This window comes from Lutra lutra, chromosome 8 (genome assembly GCF_902655055.1).
Source record: "Lutra lutra chromosome 8, mLutLut1.2, whole genome shotgun sequence".
Taxonomy (NCBI): domain Eukaryota; kingdom Metazoa; phylum Chordata; class Mammalia; order Carnivora; family Mustelidae; genus Lutra; species Lutra lutra.
Genome location: NC_062285.1, coordinates 81,291,823 through 81,316,548, shown reverse-complemented (window position 1 = coordinate 81,316,548; position 24,726 = coordinate 81,291,823). Strand labels below are relative to the sequence as shown.

General features: G+C 36.1%; 1 protein-coding gene across 2 annotated transcripts in view; it reads left to right on the top strand.

Annotated features, from left to right (window-relative positions):
- Window positions 1–3,099: 3,099 nt before the first annotated feature.
- SLCO1C1 (solute carrier organic anion transporter family member 1C1) overlaps window positions 3,100–24,726 on the top strand; it is a 63,739-nt gene continuing 42,112 nt past the window's right edge. The window contains exons 1-5 of one of the 2 annotated variants that reach the window (XM_047743256.1): window positions 3,100–3,165; window positions 3,460–3,595; window positions 8,496–8,650; window positions 9,992–10,133; window positions 21,621–21,753. In XM_047743256.1, the coding sequence (XP_047599212.1) occupies window positions 8,522–8,650; window positions 9,992–10,133; window positions 21,621–21,753 (404 nt within the window). In that variant the 5' untranslated portion in view covers window positions 3,100–3,165; window positions 3,460–3,595; window positions 8,496–8,521. Of the gene's footprint in view, window positions 3,166–3,210; window positions 3,596–8,495; window positions 8,651–9,991; window positions 10,134–21,620; window positions 21,754–24,726 lie in introns of those variants that run through there. The other variant, XM_047743257.1, reaches the window with a different exon arrangement.

Sequence of the window (24,726 nt, the reverse complement as noted above, 5' to 3'; positions counted from 1 at the left end):
TGCAATTCCTTCCACGTTTCAGCACTTACGAATAAAGCTTAGATGTTATGTTAAACATAGATGTTTGTAAACATCTATGTGCAGGTTTCTGAGTAGACATAAGTTTTCAACTCCTTTGGGTAAATACCAAGAAGTGTGATTACTGGATCATGTGAGAAGAATATGCTCAGTTTTATGAGAAACCACCAAACCCTCTTCCAAAATGTGTGTACCATTTTACATTCCCATCAGCGTGAGTTTTTACACCTTTTCAGTGCAGAGATCTAGGATATGTACTATTCAGACTGAAAACTTTAGACCGTTTCAGTGCAGAGATCTGGGATATGTACTATTCAGACTGAAAACTCCTAGTTCCAACACAGGACTGCAAAGTTTTTCTTAACCTCATTCATCTTAAATTATAAATGACACTTTAAGTGATGAGCCTGGGTGAGGTCATAAGGGAGTAAGTGTAGATAGAGCAAAGAATATATTGTAAGGACTGAACTGTGCAGTGTTTTGGCAATGAATGTTAATGGAAAATGACCACTGAGGCAGGAGGAAAACTAAGAGAGTGTGGGATTCTAAAAACTGGGTTTAAAAAAAAGGATCAAAGGAAAGGGCACAATCAATAGTATACAGTTCTGCTAATCAATTAAAATGAAGCCTGGAAATTGATCCCTGGATTTATTAATGTGAAGGTCTTTGATGTTATTGATGAAAGTAGCTGTGGTAAAGTAGTGGAAGCAAAAAACAGAATGGGCGGGACAAGAAATATAGAAGAGGAATTTTAGATAAGGAGCATAGATGATAGTGTATGCTTAGCAACATGGACCATACATCCATAGGAATAGAAAGAAGACAAATAATATGAATACATATACAGGTGGGGAGTAAATGTGGTGAGGGCAGAATACAATATTTCTCTCCTGATTTTAAAAATTTCATCAGTGAGTTCCCTAAGCAAGATCATTGGCTGGTAATGAAAGTTGGGGGAAAACCAAAGTTTGGGAGAAGTCATTCAGGAGAAAGGAAAAGTGATTAGGTTATTAAAAGATATGTTTAACAGTGCCTCTGAGACCCAGTGAGGTTAGTGGTCATGAATTAAAGATGAACCCTGAGGGCATGGTAATGAGTTTTCTTCAACTATTTAAAATAGTGTAGGTGTAAACACAGAGTGGATGGGAAGTTGAATTTAACTCAGCTGTGGTTTGCCAAGGAAGAGCAACAAACTGACCAATGGACAAGAGACTGTACCATTGTATTGTGCAAGTGAGTGATTCGAACAATTGTATGAAACTCAACTCAGGTAAGGAGGGAAATGGTAATATGAATGTTATGGGTTAAATTGTGCTGCCTGCCCCCAAATATGTTGAAATTCTAGCCCCCAGTATCATTGAATGTGACCTTATTTGGAAATAGGATCTTTGCAGATTGATCAAGCTACAATGAGGTTACTGAAACGGGACCTCATTCACTATGACTGGTGTCCTTTCAAGAACAGGAGAAGACAGAGACACGCAAGAGAAGATGTGTCATGTGACAATAGAGGCAGAGATTGAAGCAGTAAATCCATAAGCCAAGCAATGCCCACAGTTGTCAGCCACCAATGAAGGGGGAAGAGGTAAGGAGGGATATCTGTAGGTTTCAGAGGGAGCATGGCTCTGCTGACACCTCGAGTTTGGACTTCTGGCATCCAGAACTGAGATAATAAAGTTCTTCTGCTTTAAGCCTCCCAGGTTGTGGTACTCTTGTTATTGCAGCACTGGGAAACTCATTCATTGATGGTTAATCTCACAACACAGTGGCAGAGTCTAGTGGTTTTGATAGAGATTATATGGCCTGCAAAACCTAAAGGATTTACTCTTTGACTCTTTGCAGGAAAATTTTGCTGACCCCGGGTCTATAGTATGGAAGTAGGATACAGTCCAATGCAAGACTATATACATGAGAAGCTCTGAATATTATGTAAAGTAAGCATTATGGACATTCAGAACTGTAACATGAACTGTGGACTCAAGCGGTCAGGAGAGGAACCATGGTAGAGAGTAAACTTGAGCAAATTGGGGGTAGGCCAAATTGCATTCTCAGAGGAGAACTGCATTTCTCAATGAGGATAGTAAACACTGTTTTCCCCTAAATGCACCAGTGGCCACCTGTTAGATGCATTGAAAAGTATAAGACCTATAGCGATGCTTGCTCACTAGCAAAGGCTGGTTTGATTGCTAAAATAAAATATGTGGTCTTCAGAGTCTGAATGCACCATGGCTTCACTGTAAGATCTATTATTTTATTATTTAATAATATTAAATATTATTGTATTTTCCTTGTATCCCTTTTTCCCTTTGGTAGGAAAAGGTGCTTATAATCATATTTGATTATTGGTTAATGATCCTTACCATTGTGTGAACTGAAATTACACGTGTAATGTTGATACTTTCCGGTCATTTAGTGCTTTGTTATTTGAGACATACTTTTGACTACATCGTATCATTAAATCCTTAAAACAAAACAATGTGTTTTGTTTTCTGTATAATAAGAATTGTGCTTTATGGAGGGGAAGTTGAGTTTCAGTAAAGTTTAGTGACCAGGCCAGAGTCATAGCCGTTTAAGAATATGCTGGATCTCGGGTAGTACCGGTAGCAGATTCGTTTATTGCTATAAACAAAATGCAAGCCAATACTACTCAGAATCTCCTAAAATGGTACTCTTGGAAAAAGAGTTTATCATAATTGTAGAATTTTTCAGTGCAAGGAGTTCTCTCTCCTTGGAATTTAGATAGAATAAACAAGTGGCTGCCAGAATTTCAGTGTTTTTCTTTTTTCCTATCAGACCCTTATAAATTGGATGCGAGCAACTGATCATGTGTCTGAGAATTGGCCCTTTCTAGAGAGAACTCTGGGCAGAGCCTTGATCCTGACCTGGTATGTGGTCCGTAAGATTCTCGAATCCCAGCGGGAAAAGAAACCATGCAGAGATTTAGCCTCTGAGCCTTTTTTTTTTCTTTTTCTTTTTTTTTTTGTTTTCTTTCTCAGAAGGATCCCAGTGATGTCCTCAAGGAGCGGCTGGCTTAAAAACTTCTTGGAAGGAGAAGGAGGGATCTTTGTTACAAACTTCCGCCCCTCCTCCTGCTTCTGTTCCTTTCCCCTCTGCCCCCTGCAGAGTTGTGTTTCTGGGAATCAGCAAGTAAGATCACAAGTGGTCTTTTCTCTTTTCACTCTCTCTCTCATACAGAAAGCTTTATCACGTGTGGCCTTAAACTTGCAGCAAACTGCAAAGAAATGGCTCCAAAGCTTCAGCTCTTTCTGTGCCCTGGGAGCTGAGATGCACGTCAGTGGCTTTGCCAGCGTGGCCTGTTCTTTGCAGACTGCCAGAGAAAAGAGGCCAGGAGGAAAGAGGAAAGAGTCGAAATTGCCCAGGGGTGAGACCATGCCCTTCATCTTTTCTTTCCCCTAATTTGCTCTGTCTGTGTCCATCCAGGCTCTCCCCACCTGGCATAACTGCTCAGAGCTGCTGTAGAATTCACCCCAGTTTCCTCTCTCAGCCTGTGGAGTGGGGTCCAGCCTCTCCCTGAGCACGCTGAGAGGAACTGGCCGTCTTTGATCTCCACCTCCAGGTAAGATTTAGTTCTCCGCTTTCCTGCTTTGTGGCTCTCACGTCTGATTCTCATAGTAGAGAGGCTAATCAGCCCTTCAGTTCTGCACTACCAGCGTCTTACCCACACCCACCGTCAAAGTTGTTGGGGCCCTTGTTAGGTTGATAGAAATAGCAAAAGGGCACTGGTTAAAGTCAGGTCACCTCAGATCTGGGTTCAGATTTTGACTCTGAGAACTTATTAGTTGGGTAGTTCTTGACCACTGAATGGCTCTGAGTTGGATCATTTTCGTAAAATGGGTATTCTAATGCTTACCTCGTTGAGTTGTTTTTAGGATTAGCAAAAAGTCTGTCATTCGCCTGGCACATACATAAGTACTTATTCGATCTGAATCTGACACGAACACTTATTTGTATGGGGGTGAGGGGGGCTCAGCCTTCTTAACACACACTCCTTGTTGCAAGTACCGTGAGATTACTTGGTGTCCAGAAGACCAGCTAGTCCAGAGGTTTTCCTCGTGTGGGGTGAAGTAGAAGAGGAGTGGAGAAGAGGGTGGTTCTTTCTGACTTGCTCTCTGGCAGTCTTTAGGATTTGACGGTGGTTGGAGTTTATGTCACAGGATCACAGCACGGAGGTTCTGGGCATGACCCAGTCATAACATGCCGAGGCTGTCTGTGCTCTTTAAAGACTGAGAGATTGATTTTCAAGCCCATGTGAACAGAGAATTCCTTTTTTTAAAAAAGAGGAATAGAGATTTTCTATTGTTGTATATCTATTAATATATTATTTTATATTTATTAATAATAATCTATTCTGTTATCTATGGTTGGCTTCTTTTTCTTTGGCCCCCCAAATAAGACACACTCCAACCCAGGTTGGATGAAAACTTTGCCATGACTCTTTTTCTGGTGGAATCTGTTCAAGAGGTGGGAGAACAATTAAGGATTTGCCAAATGCAAATCCTTCACGGTAACTGTGTTCTTGCTCTACTTCTGTGACTGCAAATGAATGGAGAGAGAGAGAATTTGGAGGATCTTTCTGTTCAGGTCCTTGAGCTCGCCTTCCGTTTCTTTTCACAGAGGGATGAAAAGCTCAATGTTCATAAACATAGCCTCCTTGAAACATACTATCCTTGAGATGATATGCAAATTAGCCACCAAGATTCTGTAACAATATGCAGTGTCAGTGTTTTATATTATTTTGCCCTAACACCACATCATCTAGGATGACCATAGTTCTCTTGTTTTTGTTATCACTTCTGGATTCTAGTTAGAGTGATATTTGTGTCATCACCTCCTAAGTTTAAGAACACAGTGTGTTTGGTGTCTCAAGCTTTTAATATAATTTCAACATGATTGTTTTTCTCTTTAGCATTAGCATTCTGGATTAGTGTAGTGATAGTATATTTAATTATTAAAGGATTAATTTGCCTGTTCTTGTCCACTGGCTTTATTATGACTGGCCAGAAATAATATATTGAACCCCTGAAAGAGTAGGCCAATTTGAATGATATTTAAATTTTTTCTGGTGAGTATTTCTTGCTTGGTGATATGTTTGTACTTGTAATATTTAAAATATTTTTATATGTTCATTATAGAAAAATTAGAAAATATAGAAACACAAAGCATTTTTGAAAACATTATCTGCATTGTCACCAACCAGAAATAATGTGTTAACCTGTTCTTTAAAGATTTTCTCAAACTTTGTTGTTTCATATACACATGTGAAAATGGGTGCTTCTTCTGTAAAATAGAGTATTATATATATTGTTTTTCACCATGGATTTTAAAAATCAGTTCTCTAATAAACATATTCTATATAGTAGTATTTACTTCTTATACTAATTTCTAACTGGTTCAAAAGATTTCACTGTATGAATAGACCATAATTTGTTGGACAGTTAGGTCATTTAGTTGTTTTGACTTTTTATTATTATTTGTTATTATCAAATTATTATTATTATTAATAGCTGTGTGTCTCTGGCAGTTTAATTAAATATACTCAGTAGTCTTTTAGTGTGAAACCTAACTAATATTGCATAATCCAGTGTTTCTCAAACTCCTTTTTATTGTTCTGACAAAGTGTTGTTCTGGACAACTAGCTTCGTTGACTCTGAATGTACAAAGTTGGCCATTGGTATCAGATAGATGGTAAAGAAGAATTTCTATGTCCTTAGTTTCTTAGAATTTGGGTTTTTTATAAATCAGGAATGGATGTTGTATTTTATCACCTGATATTTTGCATCTATTGAGATTTTATTATTTTTTACTTTGAATTCCTTTTTTTCCCAGCTTTACTGAGATGTGATTGACAAATAAAAATTGTATACATGCATAGCATACAATGCGATGTTTTGATATACCTATATAACATACTGAATTTTTAATGTGATGATTTAGGTGAATAAAGTTCCTAATATTAATTGTTACATTTTTAAACTAGATCTTAATTAAAGAATATAAATTCATTTCAATTTGCTAGTATTTTATTTAAAATTTTAGCATCTCTAAATTTCATCTGAAGTGTTTTTTTTTCTTATACTATCTTAATGAGATTTTATTATCAAAATAATTATGTCTTTTTAAAATGAATAGGGATTTTTATTATCTGTTTCAGTTACCTACTATTTTCTCCTTGAAGGATATCCCTTGATAAAGCACTCCTGTTACATCATCTATCCTTATTAGTTTTGTTTAGGGGATAGTTTTAGAGTATTTTTGGTAGTGTCTTCCTTGGCTCTTTTTCTTTTCTGGTTTATATTAATACAGGTAATTCTTGCTAGAAAATTATCTATTTGGTCAAGACTTTAAAGTTATTTTTATATATTCATAATTTTTATGTTTTATACTTTTGAACATCTTTGTTTAGAACTCACTAATATAGGAGCGCCTGGGTGGCTCAGTGGGTTAAGCCGCTGCCTTCGGCTCAGGTCATGATCTCAGAGTCCTGGGATCGAGCCCCGCATCGGGCTCTCTGCTCGGCAGGGAGCCTGCTTCCTCCTCTCTCTCTGCCTGCCTCTCTGCCTACTTGTGATCTCTCTGTCAAATAAATAAATAAAATCTTTAAAAAAAAATTAAAAAAAAAAAAAAGAACTCACTAATATAGTATTCTCATGTCCTTATCTTTTGATCTTGCTTAGCATTTTCTGTTCTTTGTTTACTTTAGTTCTTTGGTATTTATCTTTTTTCTGTTTCATTCGACTTTCCTTTGCCCATTTTTTTTTTTAAAGATTTTTTATTTATTTATTTGACAGAGAGAGAGCACAAGCAGGCAGAGAGGCAGGCAGAGAGAGAGGAGGAAGCAGGCTCCCTGCTGAGCAGAGAGCCCGATGCGGGGCTCGATCCCAGGACCCTGAGATCATGACCTGAGCCGAAGGCAGCGGCTTAACCCACTGAGCCACCCAGGCGCCCCTCCTTTGCCCATTTTTTAAAAGTTAAATTTAGGGCTTCCTGGGTGGCTCAGTTGGTTAAGCAACTGCCTTCAGTTCAGGTCATGATCCTGGAGTCCTGGGATTGAGTCCCGCATTGGGCTTCCTGCTCAGCAAGGAGTCTGCTTCCCCACTGACCTCTCTCCTCTCATGCTCTCTCTCTCTCATTCTCTGTCTCTCTCTCATAAATAAATAAAATCTTTTTTTTTTAAGTTAAATTTATGCATCAAATAATCTAAGAATCAAATATATATATATTTTTTAAACAGGCCTTTGCTATACCCTTCTCAACTCATTTGCTACTCCTCCACTTCTAATTGTTCAGGTCTTTCTTTTCATATTTAATTACATATTTCAAAATAAAATTTATTTTTCAGTTTTGAGAAATTATCAAACTTCAAACTGTGAAGGATGAGGTTTAGTAAACACAAAATAAGAATTACATAAAGTCAAGGTAATATACTCATAGACAGAATAAGCCTCAGTTATTACCACAGTACATTTAATTTTACTTGTAATCTTATTTCTTTAATTAGTGCTATGAAAATACAGATTTCTGTTAACGTGAAAATGCATCATCTAATAAATATTAGGGTGATCTAGGAGTTATTTTGTTTTCTAATTTCTTCAGATACATTACTTTTACAGGCAGGCATTGAGCCATACAAAATTCTAATGTAAAGCATGGGACATATAAATACTGATATGAATAGGGAGAAAATAGGTTCAGAGTATATGGATCTGTCCAGGGCTTGGTAAGGATGGGTGGATGGGAAATTAAGCATAGGAAGGGAGGCCATCTTTTTTACTTCAAGGCAGGCTAAAGTAATTTTTGCCTGAATTAAAGGTAAGCCTAAGGCACAAATCCTGCTGCTTCCTTATCTGTCAAAGTAAAATGATACATAAATGGTCCTCTTCTTTTTTTGCCATATTTTATACCTTTCTTCGGATGCTACAGACCTATAGGACTTGCAGTGTGCCATAGGGAACTACAGTGAGCATCAATATTTTCTACCCATTCTGTTAAGATAGATTTAAAGGCCTTAATGACTTAATTTTCATGAATCAATATTCAGATGGTTGAATTCCTCTTCCTTTTCTGCTTGCTTCTAGTTTAAGCTGGCAAGACCACAAAATTCTGCCTCATTATTTATTCCAAAGGCAACATTTAAATTTCTTCTTTGCCATAATGAGGCTTAAACTGAAGGGATTGGGAAAGAATGCTGGCTAGAGAGTCCCGATAGCTGGATTAGTTAATCAAATATACTGGTCAATTTTAATTGAAAAACTTTGCTAGCTGACTGTAGTAAAGTAAGGTAGCTTCATATTGAATCATGTCCCCTGCATTGTAATCTACTGTGAAATAAAAACATTATTTAATAAATGGTGGATTTGAATTAATTTTTGTTTCGTTTTTTGTTTTTTTTGTGTGTGTTTTGTTTGTTTTGTTTGGTTGGTTGGTTGGTTTTTTACTATTGAAATCTACTTTGACAGGATCAGAGTCAAGGAATATTTCCATAATGGACACTTCATCCAAAGAAAATATCCAGTTGTTCTGTAAAAGTTCGATGCAACCTGTTGGGCGACCTTCCTTTAAAACAGAATATTCTTCCTCAAAGGAGAAGCAAGGATGCTGTGGCGAACTGAAGGTAACAAACAATTAAATGGTAAACAAACAACCATAAGTAGTGAGTGAAAGAGTAACAAAGAATTAGGTGGGAGGAAAAAGCCCACAGATTAGGTGGAGGCTATGTTGTTGACTCTCCATTCAGATGTGTGCTATGCAATTTCATAATTGATATTTCTGTACAATTACATATTTCCCATATGTAGCTAGAAGCGAGAATTTTTTTCCCTTTTAGAAAAGTGAACTTAGGTGCAATTATTAAAACATACTCTACCAGGCAGTGAAAGCCATCTCTTCCTACCATGTAGATTAAATTACTAAATATTACTTTCTGGGCTCATTTGAATGCCCCTCCTAAACTGAAGTAAGAGAGAAAAGAAACTAACATTTATTTAGTTTCAACCATGTTCCAGATATTATACTAAGTATAGTTATAATATTTAATCTATAAAACATCCATATCATTCCGATTTTATAAAGGAAAATTTTGATTTTCCTCGCCACACAACAAGGAGCAGGGAAACTTTTTAAATGGTGCCTAGTGTGACTCCCAAGTTCCTGTTCTTTGTACCCAACATTCACTCAGCAAATACATGTGCTTTTTCTTTTTTTTTATATAATGTTTTATTTTTTTATTAACATATAATGTATTATTAGCCCCAGGGGTACAGGTGTGTGAATTGCCAGGTTTATACTCTTCACAGCACTCACCATAGCACATACCTTCCCCAATGTCCATAACCCCAGCACCCTCTATATGTGCTTTTTCATATAAATGCTAACCTCCTCCATGGATATTCCATCAGGGACTCAAGTCTAGCAAAATATATAAGCCAGCTATTAAAAAAAATTCATACTCAAATGCATGAATTTACTTTGAATATGAACTTAAACATGAGGATAGTGGGTTTTTTGGTCTGTTGTATCTCCTGCTGGTGCATGCGTCACCACTGTGAAACCCAAGTCATGAGTACGAGACTTATGATAAAACATTAAGGCTTTGAATTATGGTTCTTGTTTTATTTTCTTACCTGTGACTGGCTCCTTCCACTCTTAGCTTCACCATACAGTGGATTTTCCTTTCAAAGCCAAGACTCCTTCAGATGTCCTTTGGAGGAAGGGAAAAGAAGGGAAAGTACAGAATTCAACATAAATTCTGAACAAAATCTGCTTTAGAATTTGTATTTTTAGCAATCTACCTAAGCTTGAGGCTGAAGGAAGCCTGTACCCATGCTTGAGAGAAATCTTCAGTGATAATCTTGTTACATTGTTCTTGGTTTGCATTTTGTCTATTTATTGAGTTAAGTTTCCAGTTGTGTGTCAAGCTCGAGTCAGACTAAGTGTGATTTCTCCTAATTTCCAGGTATTTTTGGGTGCCTTGTCTTTCGTCTACTTCGCTAAAGCATTGGCAGAAGGCTATCTGAAGAGCACCATCACTCAGATAGAGAGAAGATTTGATATCCCTTCTTCACTGGTGGGAGTTATTGATGGTAGTTTTGAAATTGGTAGGTATTGCAGAAGTCTGGTTTTACTTTTACATGTCCTCTAGGCATGACTAAATGACATCCTCACTGCATTCTCTTGTCTGCTCGACTCTGTCTGTAAATTCCTGTTGAGACAGAATTTGCTAGGACCTTATGTTACAGTAGAGGCAATTTGTTCTCTCTAAGCAAGCAACAATAAATTTCCTGCCTCAGGTGTTCACTACTTTGTGATTCACACAATTTAGAGTTTCCAACCAGAGTGAGAGACTTTCTTGGAGGAGAGGGTAAGGTTCTATTAGGATTTTAAGTTTGAAGTATTTGGGAGGTATTTTTTACAAAAAGAGTCCTATATCCCAACAGCCCTGTGAATCAAAATTTGGAAGAATTCAAATGGGCTCTACAAAAATTTATTGTAATGATTTAAGAAGTGAAACAGTAAAAGGGGTTTCTGCCCAGAGGTCTACACAGAGGATAAAGAAAGCCTACTAATGAGAACAGTAGAGCAAGGCAGGCAAGAAAAATTCTGCTCTCATGTGTCTTTAGGTAGCCTTTGACTATAGACTTCTTGGCACTTGAAAAGACCAAGTGATTTTTATTACTGTTTTGGAAGTACTTTGAGGAGTATAATCCCAGGTAGAGCTTCCTGAAATAATAAACTACAAGGCTTTAATTCTTCATTGAAGTAAACAGAATGATAGCTCTGGGGTCCTTACTCCCTGTTGGGATTCAAATATATGCTTTACTTTATATAGAAAAATCTCTAATGGCTCCACGTTTGGCTCACTTAAACTTTCAGAAAAGTAAAGAAATATTTTTCAACTCTGCAACAATGACTTTTTTAGTTCATACTGTATGTTTCAGTTCTTACCGTGAATATCACAGAAAGAATAAAAAGAATGAGGGGCGTCTGGGTGGCTCAGTGGGTTTAGCCGCTGCCTTCGGCTCAGGTCATGATCTCAGAGTCCTGGGATCGAGCCCCGCATCGGGCTCTCTGCTCAGCAGGGAGCCTGCTTCCTCCTCTCTCTCTGCCTGCCTCTCTGCCTGCTTGTGATCTCTCTGTCAAATAAATAAATAAAATCTTTAAAAAAAAATAAAATAAAAAGAATGAATAGGCAACATTTTACCTTTAGGGTTTTCTTCCCAAATCTGTCTGTCATCATCAATCATCACAGAATGAGATTATGTAGCTCAATAGTTATCAATAGTTAATCAATAGTTGATTATGATTGATCATAATCATAATATTGATTATGTAGTAATCAATAGTTAATGTGCCTACAAATAACTGGGCAGTCTTGTAAAAATGCAGATGCTCATTCTTTAGGAAGGGGAATAGGGCTGCCTTTCTACAGGCTCTCATATGGTGTGATGCCGTTGAGTCAATGGGCCATACTTTGTGTAGCAAATTTCTAAAGCATGATCATATCACTCCCTTGTGTAAATTCCTTAGATATGCCTTGATAGTTGATGTATTCCTTAATGCCTGTCTAATCTATAGCCCTAAACTGAGTGAAGGTAGACTGAGTCAAGGTAAGAGTGACACACTGAATCACAGGAAGAAACCAGTATGAAGAGGCAGTTGTTACAGATTGAAAGATTAAATCACACAGAAAGAACAAGAAATGAGCAGATAGAAAATTATGTATCAACTATTAACTATTGCTGATTCTAGATTATGGTATAAAAACATTTTAGAGCCAAAGAGACTTACAATATGGTCCAAATTTTTCTTGGGTCCCCAGGTCCTGATGCAACTTGAGAGATTCTGTATTTGATAGAGAGTATCAATGTTTCACAGGAAGTGACAGAGGATCCTGAGAATAAGTTCGTAGTAATTCTTCCAGACCATTCTAAGGATGGAAGTTATTTATTGAATAAAATGTCTTCAGATCCTCTCACTTACACTGCAAAACTTTATTCCAAACATCACCAGGTTTGCTCTAGATAATTGCAATCCATAATGTTTCAGAAAAGTGGGTCTCCTGACCATGAGCTTAATCTACTCCTCTTGAGTCTCTCCATATTCCTTCCTTCCAGGATTCTGGACCCACTCCCACCTGTCTCTAGCTCTCATTTCTTCTTATTTACAGAAAAATTTCATTTATCCTCTGGCATCATTTGGCATTATTATCTCATGTCCACATACTGGACACCCCATTTTTTCCCATGTATTTTCTCATAATGAAGTCTTTCTCCAACAACAACAGAGCTGCCAAGAAAATTGTTTAAAAAAAAATGTTTTCTATATCATGACCTCCTAATATTTCCAAATATTCTCTTTCAAATGTTTTCCCACATATTCTTATACATATTGAAAAGTTTTGCTTTTCATATTTTAGTATTTAATCATCAGATAGATTTTATAAAAATTTTGTTATTTAGAGTAGTTTTGGGTTCACAGCAAAATTGAGTGGAAGTTACAGAGATTTTTCATATATACCCTGTTCCCACAAATGCAAAGCCTCTCTCATTACCAACTTCCCCCACCAGAATGGGATATTTGTTACAGATGATGGACCTACAATACATTATTGTCATTCAGGGTCCATAGTTAACATTAAGATTCACTCTTTGTGTTGTATATTCTATGGGATTGAACAAATATATAATGGTTTGTATCCACTACTCCAGTACATGCATTCTACTTTCACTGACCTAAAAGTCCTTCTGCTCTGCCTATTCACCCAAACTTTGCCTTACCCCTGGCATCCACTGATATTTTTAATATCTCCATAGTTTTGCCTTTCTCAGAATGTCGTGTAGTTGGAATCATACAGTATGTAGCCTTTTTAGTTTGGCTTCTTTCACTTAGTAATATGCATTTGGGATTCCTCCATGTCTTTTCATAGCTGGATAGCTCATTTCTTTTTATGCCAGAAAATAATCCATTTTCTGGATAGGCCTTCGTTTACTTATCCACTCACCCACTGAAGGACATCTTGATTGTTTCAAAGTGTTGGCCATTATGAAGAAAGCTGCAGTAAACATCCCTGTTCAGGTTTTTGTGTGAACATATTTTCATTTTCAGCTCATTTGGGTAAATACCAAGGAGCATAACTGCTGGATCATGTCAGAAGAATATGTTTAGTTTTGTGAGAAACTGCCAAATTGTTTCCCAAAGAGTTTGTACCATTTTACATTCCTATTAACAATGAATGAGCATTCATTTTGCCCTGTGCCCTCACCAGCATTCAGTATGTTGGATTTTGACCATTCTAATAAGTGTGTAGTGGGGTGGCTCATTGTCATTTCAGTTTCCGGTTCCCTCATGTCGTGTGATGTCGAACATCTTTTCATATGCTTATCTGCCATCTGTATATCGTTTCTGGTGACCTGTTATTTGGCCTATTTTTAAATCTCATTGTTTGTATTCTTCTCGTTGAGTTTTAAGTGTTCTTTGTATAATACTGATAACTGTCCTTTATCTGATGTGGCTTTCTTTTCATCCTTTTGACATTATCTGTCACAGAGAAGAAATCTTTAATTTTAATGAAGTACGGCTTATCCTTTTTCCTTTTTCCTTTTTTTTTTTTTGGTCACAGATTATGCTTTTGGTGTTGCATCTAAAAAGTCCTCCCCAAACCTGAGGTCATCTAGATTTTCTCCTAAGTTATCTTCCAGAAGTGTTATAGTTTCACATTTTATAGAGGTCTCTGGTCTCTTTTGCCTTTACTTTTGTGAAGAGTGTAAGGACTGTGTCTAAATTCATCTTTTTTGCATGTGGATGTCCAGTTGTTCCAGGACCGTTTGTTGGAAAGATTTTGTTTGCTCTATCTCATTACGTTTGCTCCTTCGTTGATGAGCAGTTAACTATGTTTATGGAGGTCTGTTTCTGGACCTTATAAGCTATTCCACTGATCTATTTGTCTATTCTTTCACTACTGTTACACTGATTAATGTGGCTTTACAGTATGTCTTGAAGTTCAGTAGTGTCACTCCTTTAACTTTGTTCTTCTTCATTATTGTGTTGGTTATTCTCAGTCTTTTGGCTCTCCATTTTGTCAGCTTAGAAACCGTTTTATCAGTATCCACAAAATAACTCCCTGTGATTTTGGCTGAGATTTGAATTGAATCTACAGATCATGTTCAGTAGAACTGGCATCTTGATAATAATGAGTCTTCCCAGTCATGAACATGGGGTGTATCTCCATTTATATAGTTTTGCTTTTACTTCTTTCATCAGAGTTTTATGGTTTTTTTCATTTAGCTCTTGTACATATTTTATTAGATTTATACCTAAGTATTTTATTTTGGGGTGATAAAGTAAATGCTTTTTCAATCCCATTTGTCCATTGCTGGCCTATAGAAAAGCAGTTTACTTTTGTATGTTAGCCTTGCATCTTACAACCCTACTATAATCATTTATTAGTTTCGGGAGTTCCTTTGTCAGTTCTTTTGGATTTTCTATGTAGATGATCATATCTTCTGGGAGCAAAGACAGTTTTATTTTTTCTTTCCCAGTCTGCTTACCTTTACTTGTTTTTCTTGTCCTATTATATTTTTTTTCATTTTTAAAGATTTTATTTATTTATTTGACAAGAGAGAGATCACAAGTAGGCAGAGAGGCAAGAAGAGAGAGAGGGAGAAGCAGACTCCCCACTGAGCAGCAGAGAGCCTGATGCAGGCCTCGATCCCGGGATCCTGAGATCATAACCTGAGCCAAAGGCAGAGACTTAACCCTCTGAGCCACCCAAGTGCCCCCTATTGTATTTAGTAGGATTCCCAGTACAATGATGAAAACTAATGGTGAGAAGGGACATTCTTGCTTTGTACCTGATCTTAGTGGGAAGCTTTGAGTTTATCGTCATTAAGTATGATGTTAATTCTATGTTTTTGTAGAAGTTCTTTATCAAGTTGAGGAAATTTGTCTCTCCTGCATTTGCTGAGTTTTTATCATGAATGGTTTTTGGATTTTCGTCAAATGCTTTTTCTACATCTATTGATATGAGCATGTGATTTTTCTTCTTTAGCCTGTGATGTGCTAGATTATATTATTTGATTTTCTAATGTTTAACCAGCCTTGCATGCCTGGGATAAATCCCACTTGGTCACATATTCTATATACTGTTGAATATGACTTGCTAATATTTTGTTGAGGATTTTTATACCTGTGTTCATGAGAGATATTGATTTGTAGGGATTTTTTTTTTATCTGGTTTTGGTCTTAGGGTAATGCTGATCTCATAGAAACGATCTAGGAAATTTCTCCTTTGCTTCTATTTTTCAAAAGAGATTATAGAGAATTGGTGTAATTTCTTCATTAACTGCTGGATAAAATTTGCCAGTGAATCTTTCTGGGCCTGGTGCTTTCTCTATTAGAAGGCTATTAGATTATTGGTTCAACTGACCATAGAGTTGAGGGTCCATATCTGGGCTCTCTACTCTGTTCCACTGGTCTATGTGTCTGTTTTTATGCCTCAACTCTATGGTCAGTTAATCTTCGACAAAACAGGAAAAAATATTCAGTGGGAAAAAGACAGTCTCTTCAATAAATGGTGCTGGGAAACCTGGGTAGCTATATGTAGAAGAATGAAACTCGACCATTCTCTTACACCGTACACAAAGATAAACTCAAAATGGATAAAAGACCTCAACGTGAGACAGGAATCCATCAGAATCCTGGAGGAGAACATAGGCAGTAATCTCTTCGATATCAGCCACAGCAACTTCTTTCAAGATATGTCTCCAAAGGCAAAGGAAACAAAAGCGAAAATAAACTTTTGGGACTTCATCAAAATCAAAAGCTTCTGCACAGCAAAGGAAACAGTCAAGAAAACAAAGAGGCAACCCACGGAATGGGAGAAGATATTTGCAAATGAGAGTACAGACAAAAGATTGATATCCAGGATCTATAAAGAACTCCTCAAACTCAACACACACAAAAAAGATAATCATATCAAAAAATGGGCAGAAGATATGAACAGACACTTCTCCAATGAGGACATACAAATGGCTATCAGACACATGAAAAAATGTTCATCATCACTAGCCATCAGGGAGATTCAAATCAAAACCACATTGAGATATCACCTTACACCAGTTAGAATGGCCAAAATTAGCAAGACAGGAAACAACATGTGTTGGAGGGGATGTGGAGAAAGGGGAACCCTCTTACACTGTTGGTGGGAATGCAAGTTGGTGCAGCCTCTTTGGAGAACAGTGTGGAGATTCCTCAAGAAATTAAAAATAGAACTTCCCTATGACCCTGCAATTGCACTACTGGGTATTTACCCCAAAGATACAGAGGTAGTGAAAAGAAGGGCCATCTGTACCCCAATGTTTATAGCAGCAATGGCCACGGTCGCCAAACTGTGGAAAGAACCAAGATGCCCTTCAACGGATGAATGGATAAGGAAGATGTGGTCCATATACACTATGGAGTATTATGCCTCCATCAGAAAGGATGAATACCCAACTTTTGTAGCAACATGGACGGGACTGGAAGAGATTATGCCGAGTGAAATAAGTTAAGCAGAGAGAGTCAATTATCATATGGTTTCACTTATTTGTGGAGCATAACAAATAGCATGGAGGACATGGGGAGTTAGGAGAAGGCAGTTGGGGGAAATTGGAAGGGGAGGTGAACCATGAGAGACTATGGACTCTGAAAAACAATCTGAAGGGTTTGAAGAGGTGGGGGTGGTGGGAGGTTGGGGGAACCAGGTGGTGGGTATTGGAGAGGGCACGGACTGCATGGAGCACTGGGTGTGGTACAAAAACAATGAATACTGTTATGCTGAAAATAAATTAAAAAAAAAAGATTAAAAAAAAAGATTATTGGTTCAATTTCTATAACAGATACAGGCCTGTTCATATTGCCTGTTAATTCTTAGGGATATTTGGCAGATTGTGTCTTTTAAGTAGTTGGTCCATTTTATTTAGATTATAGTATTTGTAAGTATAGAGTTATTCATAGTACTCCTTTATTATTCTTTTAATGTCCATAAAATTTATAGTGATGTCTCCCCTTTCATTTCTGGTATTAGTATTAGTATCTTCTCTCTCGCTTTTTCTTGGTGAGCATGACTAGAGGCTTATTGATTTCATTTATCTTTTCAAAGAATCACCTTTTGGTTTTGCTAATTTTCTCTTCTGAGTTTCTGTTTTCAATTTCATTTATTTCTGCTCTAGTTTTATTATGTCTTTTCTTCTACCTACTTTAGATTTAATTGGCTCTTTCTAGTTTCCTAGGTAGAAACTTAGAAAACTGACTAGATTTTTACTATTTCCAAATATATGCCTTCAGTGCAATGAGTTTCCTTTTAATCATTGCTTTTATAGTAATAGATTTTTGTTACAATTCCTATTTAGTAATTCCTGGAATATTGTAACCATATTAATATCTAATGTTATCTGTATGCAACAACCTTGCTAAACTTATGTTAATATTTTTTAACTTAAGTATAGTTGACACAAAATGTTACATTAGTTTCAGATGTTCAACTTAGTGATTTGACAAGTTTATGATTATGCTATGTTAACCACAAGTATAGTTACCATCTATTCCATCACATCACTATTATAGTATCATTGACTATTCCTTATGCTGTGCCTTTTATTTCTATGACTTATTCATTCCATAACTTGGAAGCCTGTATCTCCCTCTCTCCTACACTCTCTTTGCCCAACCATCCCAACCCAATGGCAACCTTCAATTTGTTCTCTGTATTTAAAGGTCTGAATCTGAATCTGGTTTTTGTTTATTCATTTCTTTTCTTAAGTGGAATTGTATGATATTTGTCTTTCTTAGTCTAGCTTATTTCACTGATAGATTTATCCATGTTGTCACAAATGGCATGATCTCATCCCTTTTTATGGCAGCATAATATTTCTGTGTGTGTGTGTGTGTGTGCACGTGCATGCACATGCAGGCACGTGTGTGCCCATGTACATGTGTATACACCTTCTCTTCTTTATCCATTCATTTAAGAATGGACATTTGGATTTATATTTGGGTTGTATTTATATTTGGGTTGCTTCCATATAATATCTTGGCTATTATAAATAGTGCTGCAATAAACATAGAGGTACATATATCTTTTTGAATTACTGTTTTCAATTTATTTTGGTAAACACCCAATAATGAAATTATTGGATCATATAGTATTTCAATTTTTAATTTTTTGAGGAACATCCATACTGTTTTCTACCAGCCCTGTACCAGTTTTCCTTCTCACCAATAGTTTCTTTTCCTCCACATCCTTGCAACATTTGTTATTTTTTGCCACTTTGATTTTTGCCATTCTAACCGGGATAAGGTGATATCTCATTGTGGTTTTGATTTGCAATTCCCTGATTAGTGATTTGAGCATGTTTTCATGTGTCTGTTGGCCATCTGTATGTCTTCTTTGGAAAATGTCTATTCAGGTCCTCTGCCCATTTTTATTATTTTTTTTTCCATTTTATTTTATTTTATTTCTTTTCAGTGTGCCAGCATTCATCGTTTATGCTCCATTTTTAAATCAGATTGTTTGTTTTGGTGTTGAATTATAAAAGTTCCTATATATTTTAGATATTAACCCTTATCAGGTAATATCATTTGCAAATACTTTCTCCCAGTCAGCGGGTTTTCTTTTTGTTTCATTAATAGTTTCCTTTCCTGTGCAAAAGCTTTTTATTTTGATATAGTCCCAATAGTTTTTTTAGCTTTTGTTTTCCTTGTGTGAGGAGACATAGCTAGAAAAATCTTGCTACAGCCAATGTCAAAGAAATTACTACCTGTGTTCTCTTCTAGGACTTCTTTGGTTTCAGATCTCCCATATAGGTCTCTAATCAATTTTGGGTATATAGAAAAACTGATTTTTGGATATTAATTTTGTATCCTGCCACTTTACTTAATTTCTTTATTACTTCTAGTAGTTTTTTTTGTGCAGTCTCTAGGATTTTCTATATATTAGTATAAATGTATGTCAATTTTAATTGATTATCAATTTTAATTATAGATGCTGTAGAGTTTTCTTTTTCTTTTAGATGCTATAGAGTTTTCTGAATAGACAATCATATTGTCTGAAACAGAAGTCAGTTTTATATTATTCTTTCCAATTCTAGATCTGTTATTTCTTGTTCTTGCTATATTGCATTGGCCTCAGTACTGTGTTAAATAGAAGAGGTGACAATGGGTGTTCTTTTCTCATATCTGACCTTAATGAAAATGCTTTTACAATTTCACAATTAAGTAATATGTGTGCTCTATAGTTTGGTAGATATGCTTAAATGTTAATTGGCTAGCTGAACATAATAAGAAAAACTAAAAAATAAAAGTTAATTTGCTTAAATATTTTTCTTCTCACAAGTGGGTGGTTAATTATATTGGATGCTTTTACTACATCTATTAAGATAACCATGGATTTTTTTCTCCTTTTGTCATTTAAGACAATGATTAAGTTAAATTTTTTTCCTCTTATTTGGTGATACCCTTGCACTTTTGGAACAAATTGCATTTGGTCTTTTCTTTCATTGTCCTTCTCTCGTTTTTGTTTTCAAGGTATATAAGTCATAGGAGATGAGTTGGGTGGCTTTCTTTTCTGTTATCTAAATTATGTGTGTGGAGAGAGAGGGAGAGAGAGAGGAAGAAAGAAGGGGGGAGAATCGGTTACTTAAAAGTTTGGTAAAACAGTTTTAAAGCACTGTGGTTGTATTGTCTTTTCCAGAGGCTAGTGATAACAGAAGTGATTTTTGATATCCAATTTAATTTTTTAAAGCTCATCACCATTAATTTCCTATGTGTATCTTCTGAGAACTCAGAAGAGATACTAAGTAAAGAAAGCAAAAACTCTGTAGATATCACAGGCACTGAAGTGGTAGTATGTGGTCTTTGGCATACCCACTAATGTAACACAGAAACAGCCTGAAACATAAGTCCTTTATTGTGAGGTTTTGATGTTGTGGGAGGCGGGGAGGGTAGGTGATATTGGTTGCAGTGATACGTTATCTATAAACTAAAGGTCAGCTTTCACTGTACTTTAGTTTATTAACTGTGACACATTAACAAAAGTATAGACATAATTATCACTGGAATATGACACAAAATTACTTCCACTCAATGCTTAAATATCAAATGAGAAATCTCATATTCAAGGGTTTTGTTTTTTGGTTTTTTTTTTTCCTATGAAAAAAGAAGCTTAATTCTTTCTGGAGCCATAAAACTTAGAGCCACTGTGCATGCTAATTTTCTCACTGTCATTATTGTCTTCAAGGCTATAAAAATTGCTGCTCTTTTTGCACTTGACTGAAGCTGGCAATGTGAACAAACAGTAGTAAATTAGATGATTGCTTACAGATGTAAGCAAACATATTCTTGCTAGAAAATTGGAAACATTGAAGGCAGAGCTTCAAAGTAACACTACCCATCAGCCATCACAATCAATTGCTGGGGAGTTGCTAAGTTATTACTCTATCTAGCACTGCAGTTTTTAAAAAACTATTCCAAGTGCAAAGAGCTGAAACTTTAAAAGCCCTTTGAAATCTAAGATCCTAAACAGTGTTTATCAAAGCATGTTCCTGGAACCATCTCCATCAGCACATTTGAGCGATATTAAAATGCAGATTTCTTGGCCTACCCCTAGATCCATGAAATAAGAAACTGTTGGAAGCTTCCAAGATTTTACATTTTTAAGGTTTCTGTTTCCCTTACCACCTCCTTGTAGTATTTTTCTATACAGCAAAATATTTTCCCTAAAACATATTTAGTAACTCATCACCATCATCAACTAAAACTAATTTATTCCATGCTTCTCTAGAAACTTTATGAAAGCATAATTTCCACCTTCAAAAAAATTTTGTCAATTATTTTTTTAAAAAGATGGGTACATTTTATGGAAATTTTGTATTTCATAAAATTTGGATTATAAGTAAACATTGAGATTATATAACTGGTATATTCCTGAAGTTTGCTTATATGAAGTAATTTTTACCTCTGTTTTGAGTCTTTTTGTAAAAAGCACATAGCAAATTGTAAAGTATCTTAGTATTAACATGAATTTCATAATTTGATTTAACAAAGTGAGGTATAGTTGTGTTTGTTTTACTTTTTCTATGAGGAATATCTGCTAAAATAAGAATATGTAATGTATGTTTCAAGAGCAAATGGGAAACTGATAAAAGCTTTCATAGAAAATGAATGAAGAAATAGTAATAAAGTTCACTTCAAAATCACTAAGGAAAACTTAAGAGAGCAATAAAGGAAGTATTTGATTTACTGATAAAACACTTTAAAAAGGACAAATAATTAGGGCGGATAAAGTTGAGGTAGTAGTATTCATAATTAAAGTATCTTGATCAATGGATGAGCTAATTGAAGTAATGAGTATGCAGGCAATTTCAACAGTCATCTTAGATTAAAGCAAAGAAAGACAAAGGATGGGAAAGAGGGTGGGGAGACCGTTTAGTTAAAACAAAACATTGCCAGACCTGCTAAGAACTTTCATTCACTTAGTTACATTCATTTAGTTATGCTGATGACTTTTTCTAAGTTATCTAACTGATAAACATTTTATTCTTTGCCCCAAGGGAATCTCTTAGTCATAACATTCGTAAGCTACTTTGGAGCCAGACTTCACAGACCAAAAATAATCGGAACAGGGTGTCTAATCATGGGCGTTGGGACATTGCTTATTGCATTGCCTCAGTTCTTCATGCAGCAGTAAGTCTAAAGCAATTCTCTTTTCTTGCTTTTACCAATTGTATTCCTCCCTGCTTATAATTGCAATTAATTATTTAAATTTACGGAAATGACACACAGCTTAAAGTGTAATCATTATATCTCATTTTTGCTGTATCTTCTTTGGGCAAAATTACAGCATATTTACACTTTTATTTATAATTCAGTAATCTATAAAAACTTTGTTTTGATAGACTACTGTCGATTGATGTTAGCAAAAACTGAAGGGACATTTTCATTAGATGTCTTCATTCAAATAATTTATCTGTGATGGTAAAATAAGTAAGAAATTAGCATATTGTGGTAAATGTCAAATGGCTGTCAAATAGGTAATGAATGAATGCTGCTGACAATGTGCTGGATAACTTGACTGGCAGATCATGGACTTAAGGATATATTATCGATTCAAATAACTATTTAGTGTCCAAATATCATCTCATAGCATTTTCTCAATAGAAGTAGGATATGTGTATTCTTTAACCCTAAAGTCTACTTTTGGTACTTTAGCTAATGCTTTTGTTAGCATTTGCGTACAACTTCGGTAGTTCCGAAGGTTATCATCATTATTATATCATCTTACCTTTACCTGTGAGGTAGAAGAGTATACTTCTTATTTAAGGATCTGACTTTCTCAAGGTTAGGTGCCTTGTAATGATAGAACTGGAAACAGGTATTCTGACTTATTCATGCATATCCATGTTGCCTTCCTTGTCCAGTTACCTGTGCCAACTTAGAGAAATGACTACCTCGAGGCTTTGAAGCAGGATAATTATAAAAGTTATATATCAAATCATACTTTGATTATTACCCACTCTAGATCATTATATCATGACATTTTAGAGTTGAAGAGACTTAGGTATGATATAGTCCAAACTTCTTCTTGGAATCCCAAGTTACTTATATAGTCAGATTTTTACCTTTGTGATCAGTCTATAAAAGTAGTACACAGAATCCTGTGTGGGATTTTTTCTACCTATTAGGATGGTTCCCCTGGCCCCTTTATTTTTACTTGGAGAGAGATTTTAGAACTTCTGTCTGCTGTTTGGATGCTTGTCCAACCTCCTTTCCACAGGGCAAAGGTTTTCCTTAGATCGCTGAGGTTCTGCAAAGGTTCTACACAGAGCCAATGGATAAGGAGGAGCAAAGGAGAAGGCTAAGGGAATGGGTCTTCACTCTGCCTCATCCCTTCTTGATCAATAGCTGTGCCACTATTATCCGTTCTAGTCCCTGAGCCCTCATGCAACAGTTTGCCCGGGGGTTAAAAGAATTCCATTACTAAAAAAACTAAAATCTGAAAGTAGTTGCAGAGGATAAATAAATCCTTGACTCTTGATATAACTCATTCTGCAGTGGATCAGTAGCTTTCCTGTATGACTTTGGGCATGTTGCCTAACCTTTCTAGGCCTCAGTTGATGCATCCTAAAAATAGGTATTATAGATATTAAAAATAATATCTAGCTTATAATAGCATTGCAGATATTAGATGACACAGCTAAAACGCTTATAAAGTTTCCTGATATAACTAGTAGTTGTGTCATTATTATTAAGTTTTGCTATCGGTCCTCCTTAGATAATTAAGCCACCTGGTTTTAACCAGATACCAGCAATAGTTTGTCTTAAAGGTATTGATTTCAGATTAGTAGTTTTGTTACTTCAAGTTAATGATAAATATAAAATGCTGGTACAAGAAAATCAAAAGACCAGACAGGTAGCCAGGTTAGGGCTGTCAAAGGATGCCAGAGAGTCAAATACAGATTCTTATATACTATCTTTATATATGTTTAAAGTTATATTTGTTATATTTGTTCATTCATTATTTAGTGACTGCCATTTTCCTGGCACTGCACCATGTAATGGGGCTACTTCAGTGGGAAAAAATGAAATAAATATATATGCAAGTTCTTTACCTATTAAGTTTTCTGTCTGCTGAGGGTTATTATAATAACTTCTTTTCAACTTTTCACAGCATGAATTGTCCAAAATGTCATTTTTGATCTCTGTAAGACAACTATACCCTGTCTGCCTAGGAGAAATACCTTTGATGTCCAACAAAACATAATATGGATATTAATTATTGAGGGTCTAACCCCAACCAACTTTATATGTGTTAGCTCACCTGATTCATGAATTTAACAAATATGTGGCCATTGTTTTAGGTAATGGGGATAGAGTAGAGACAAAAATCTCTGCTCTCGTGGATCTTAGGAGGAGGAGAGAAATCATAAATAAATGATAGAGTATGCCAAATAATGTTAAATGCTATAGAAAATAGTAACTTCCTGAAGACACATAAGGAGTATGTTGTGGGGAGGGAGGTTTGCAGTTTCAAGTAGGGTTGTCAGGAGGTGGCTCACCAAGATGACAACACTTGGGAAGGACTGAAGGAGATGAAGGGGAAACCCCTGCAGATACCTGGGGAAGAGAGATTTTGTGCTGACTGAATGACGAATGTAAAGTTCCTGCAGCAAGAGGGAGTCTGGCATGTGGTTGAGCTGTAGGAAGGCCAGGCCTCTGTAGCAAGGGGAAAAAGAGGACGAGCAAGGGGAAAATGGAAAGAGGAAAAGGAGAAGCCATCAAGGCTGTTTCTCAAACTTTGATGACATTTGTGTCACCTGAGGCTCTCTGTAGACTGTAGATTCTGATTTAATAGCTCTCCCATAGGGTTTGGTTTCAGCTGATGCTGCTAGTCTGTAGACTTCACTTTGAGTGGTAAAGTTGCAAACAATTACAACGACTCCAGCTTCTCTTTGGAATGAGGTGGGAAGCCAGTGGAGAGCTTTGAACAGGATGACATGACCTCAATTACATTTTTTTAAATGTCATTCAGACTACTGCTTGGAAAAATAAGTCTGATGGAGGAAACTTGGAAGGAAGGAGACTATTTTGGAGGCTATTGTATCAGAGTCAAGATTGTGTCTGAGTTTGAATCAGGTCAGATCTAAAATCCATGATTTA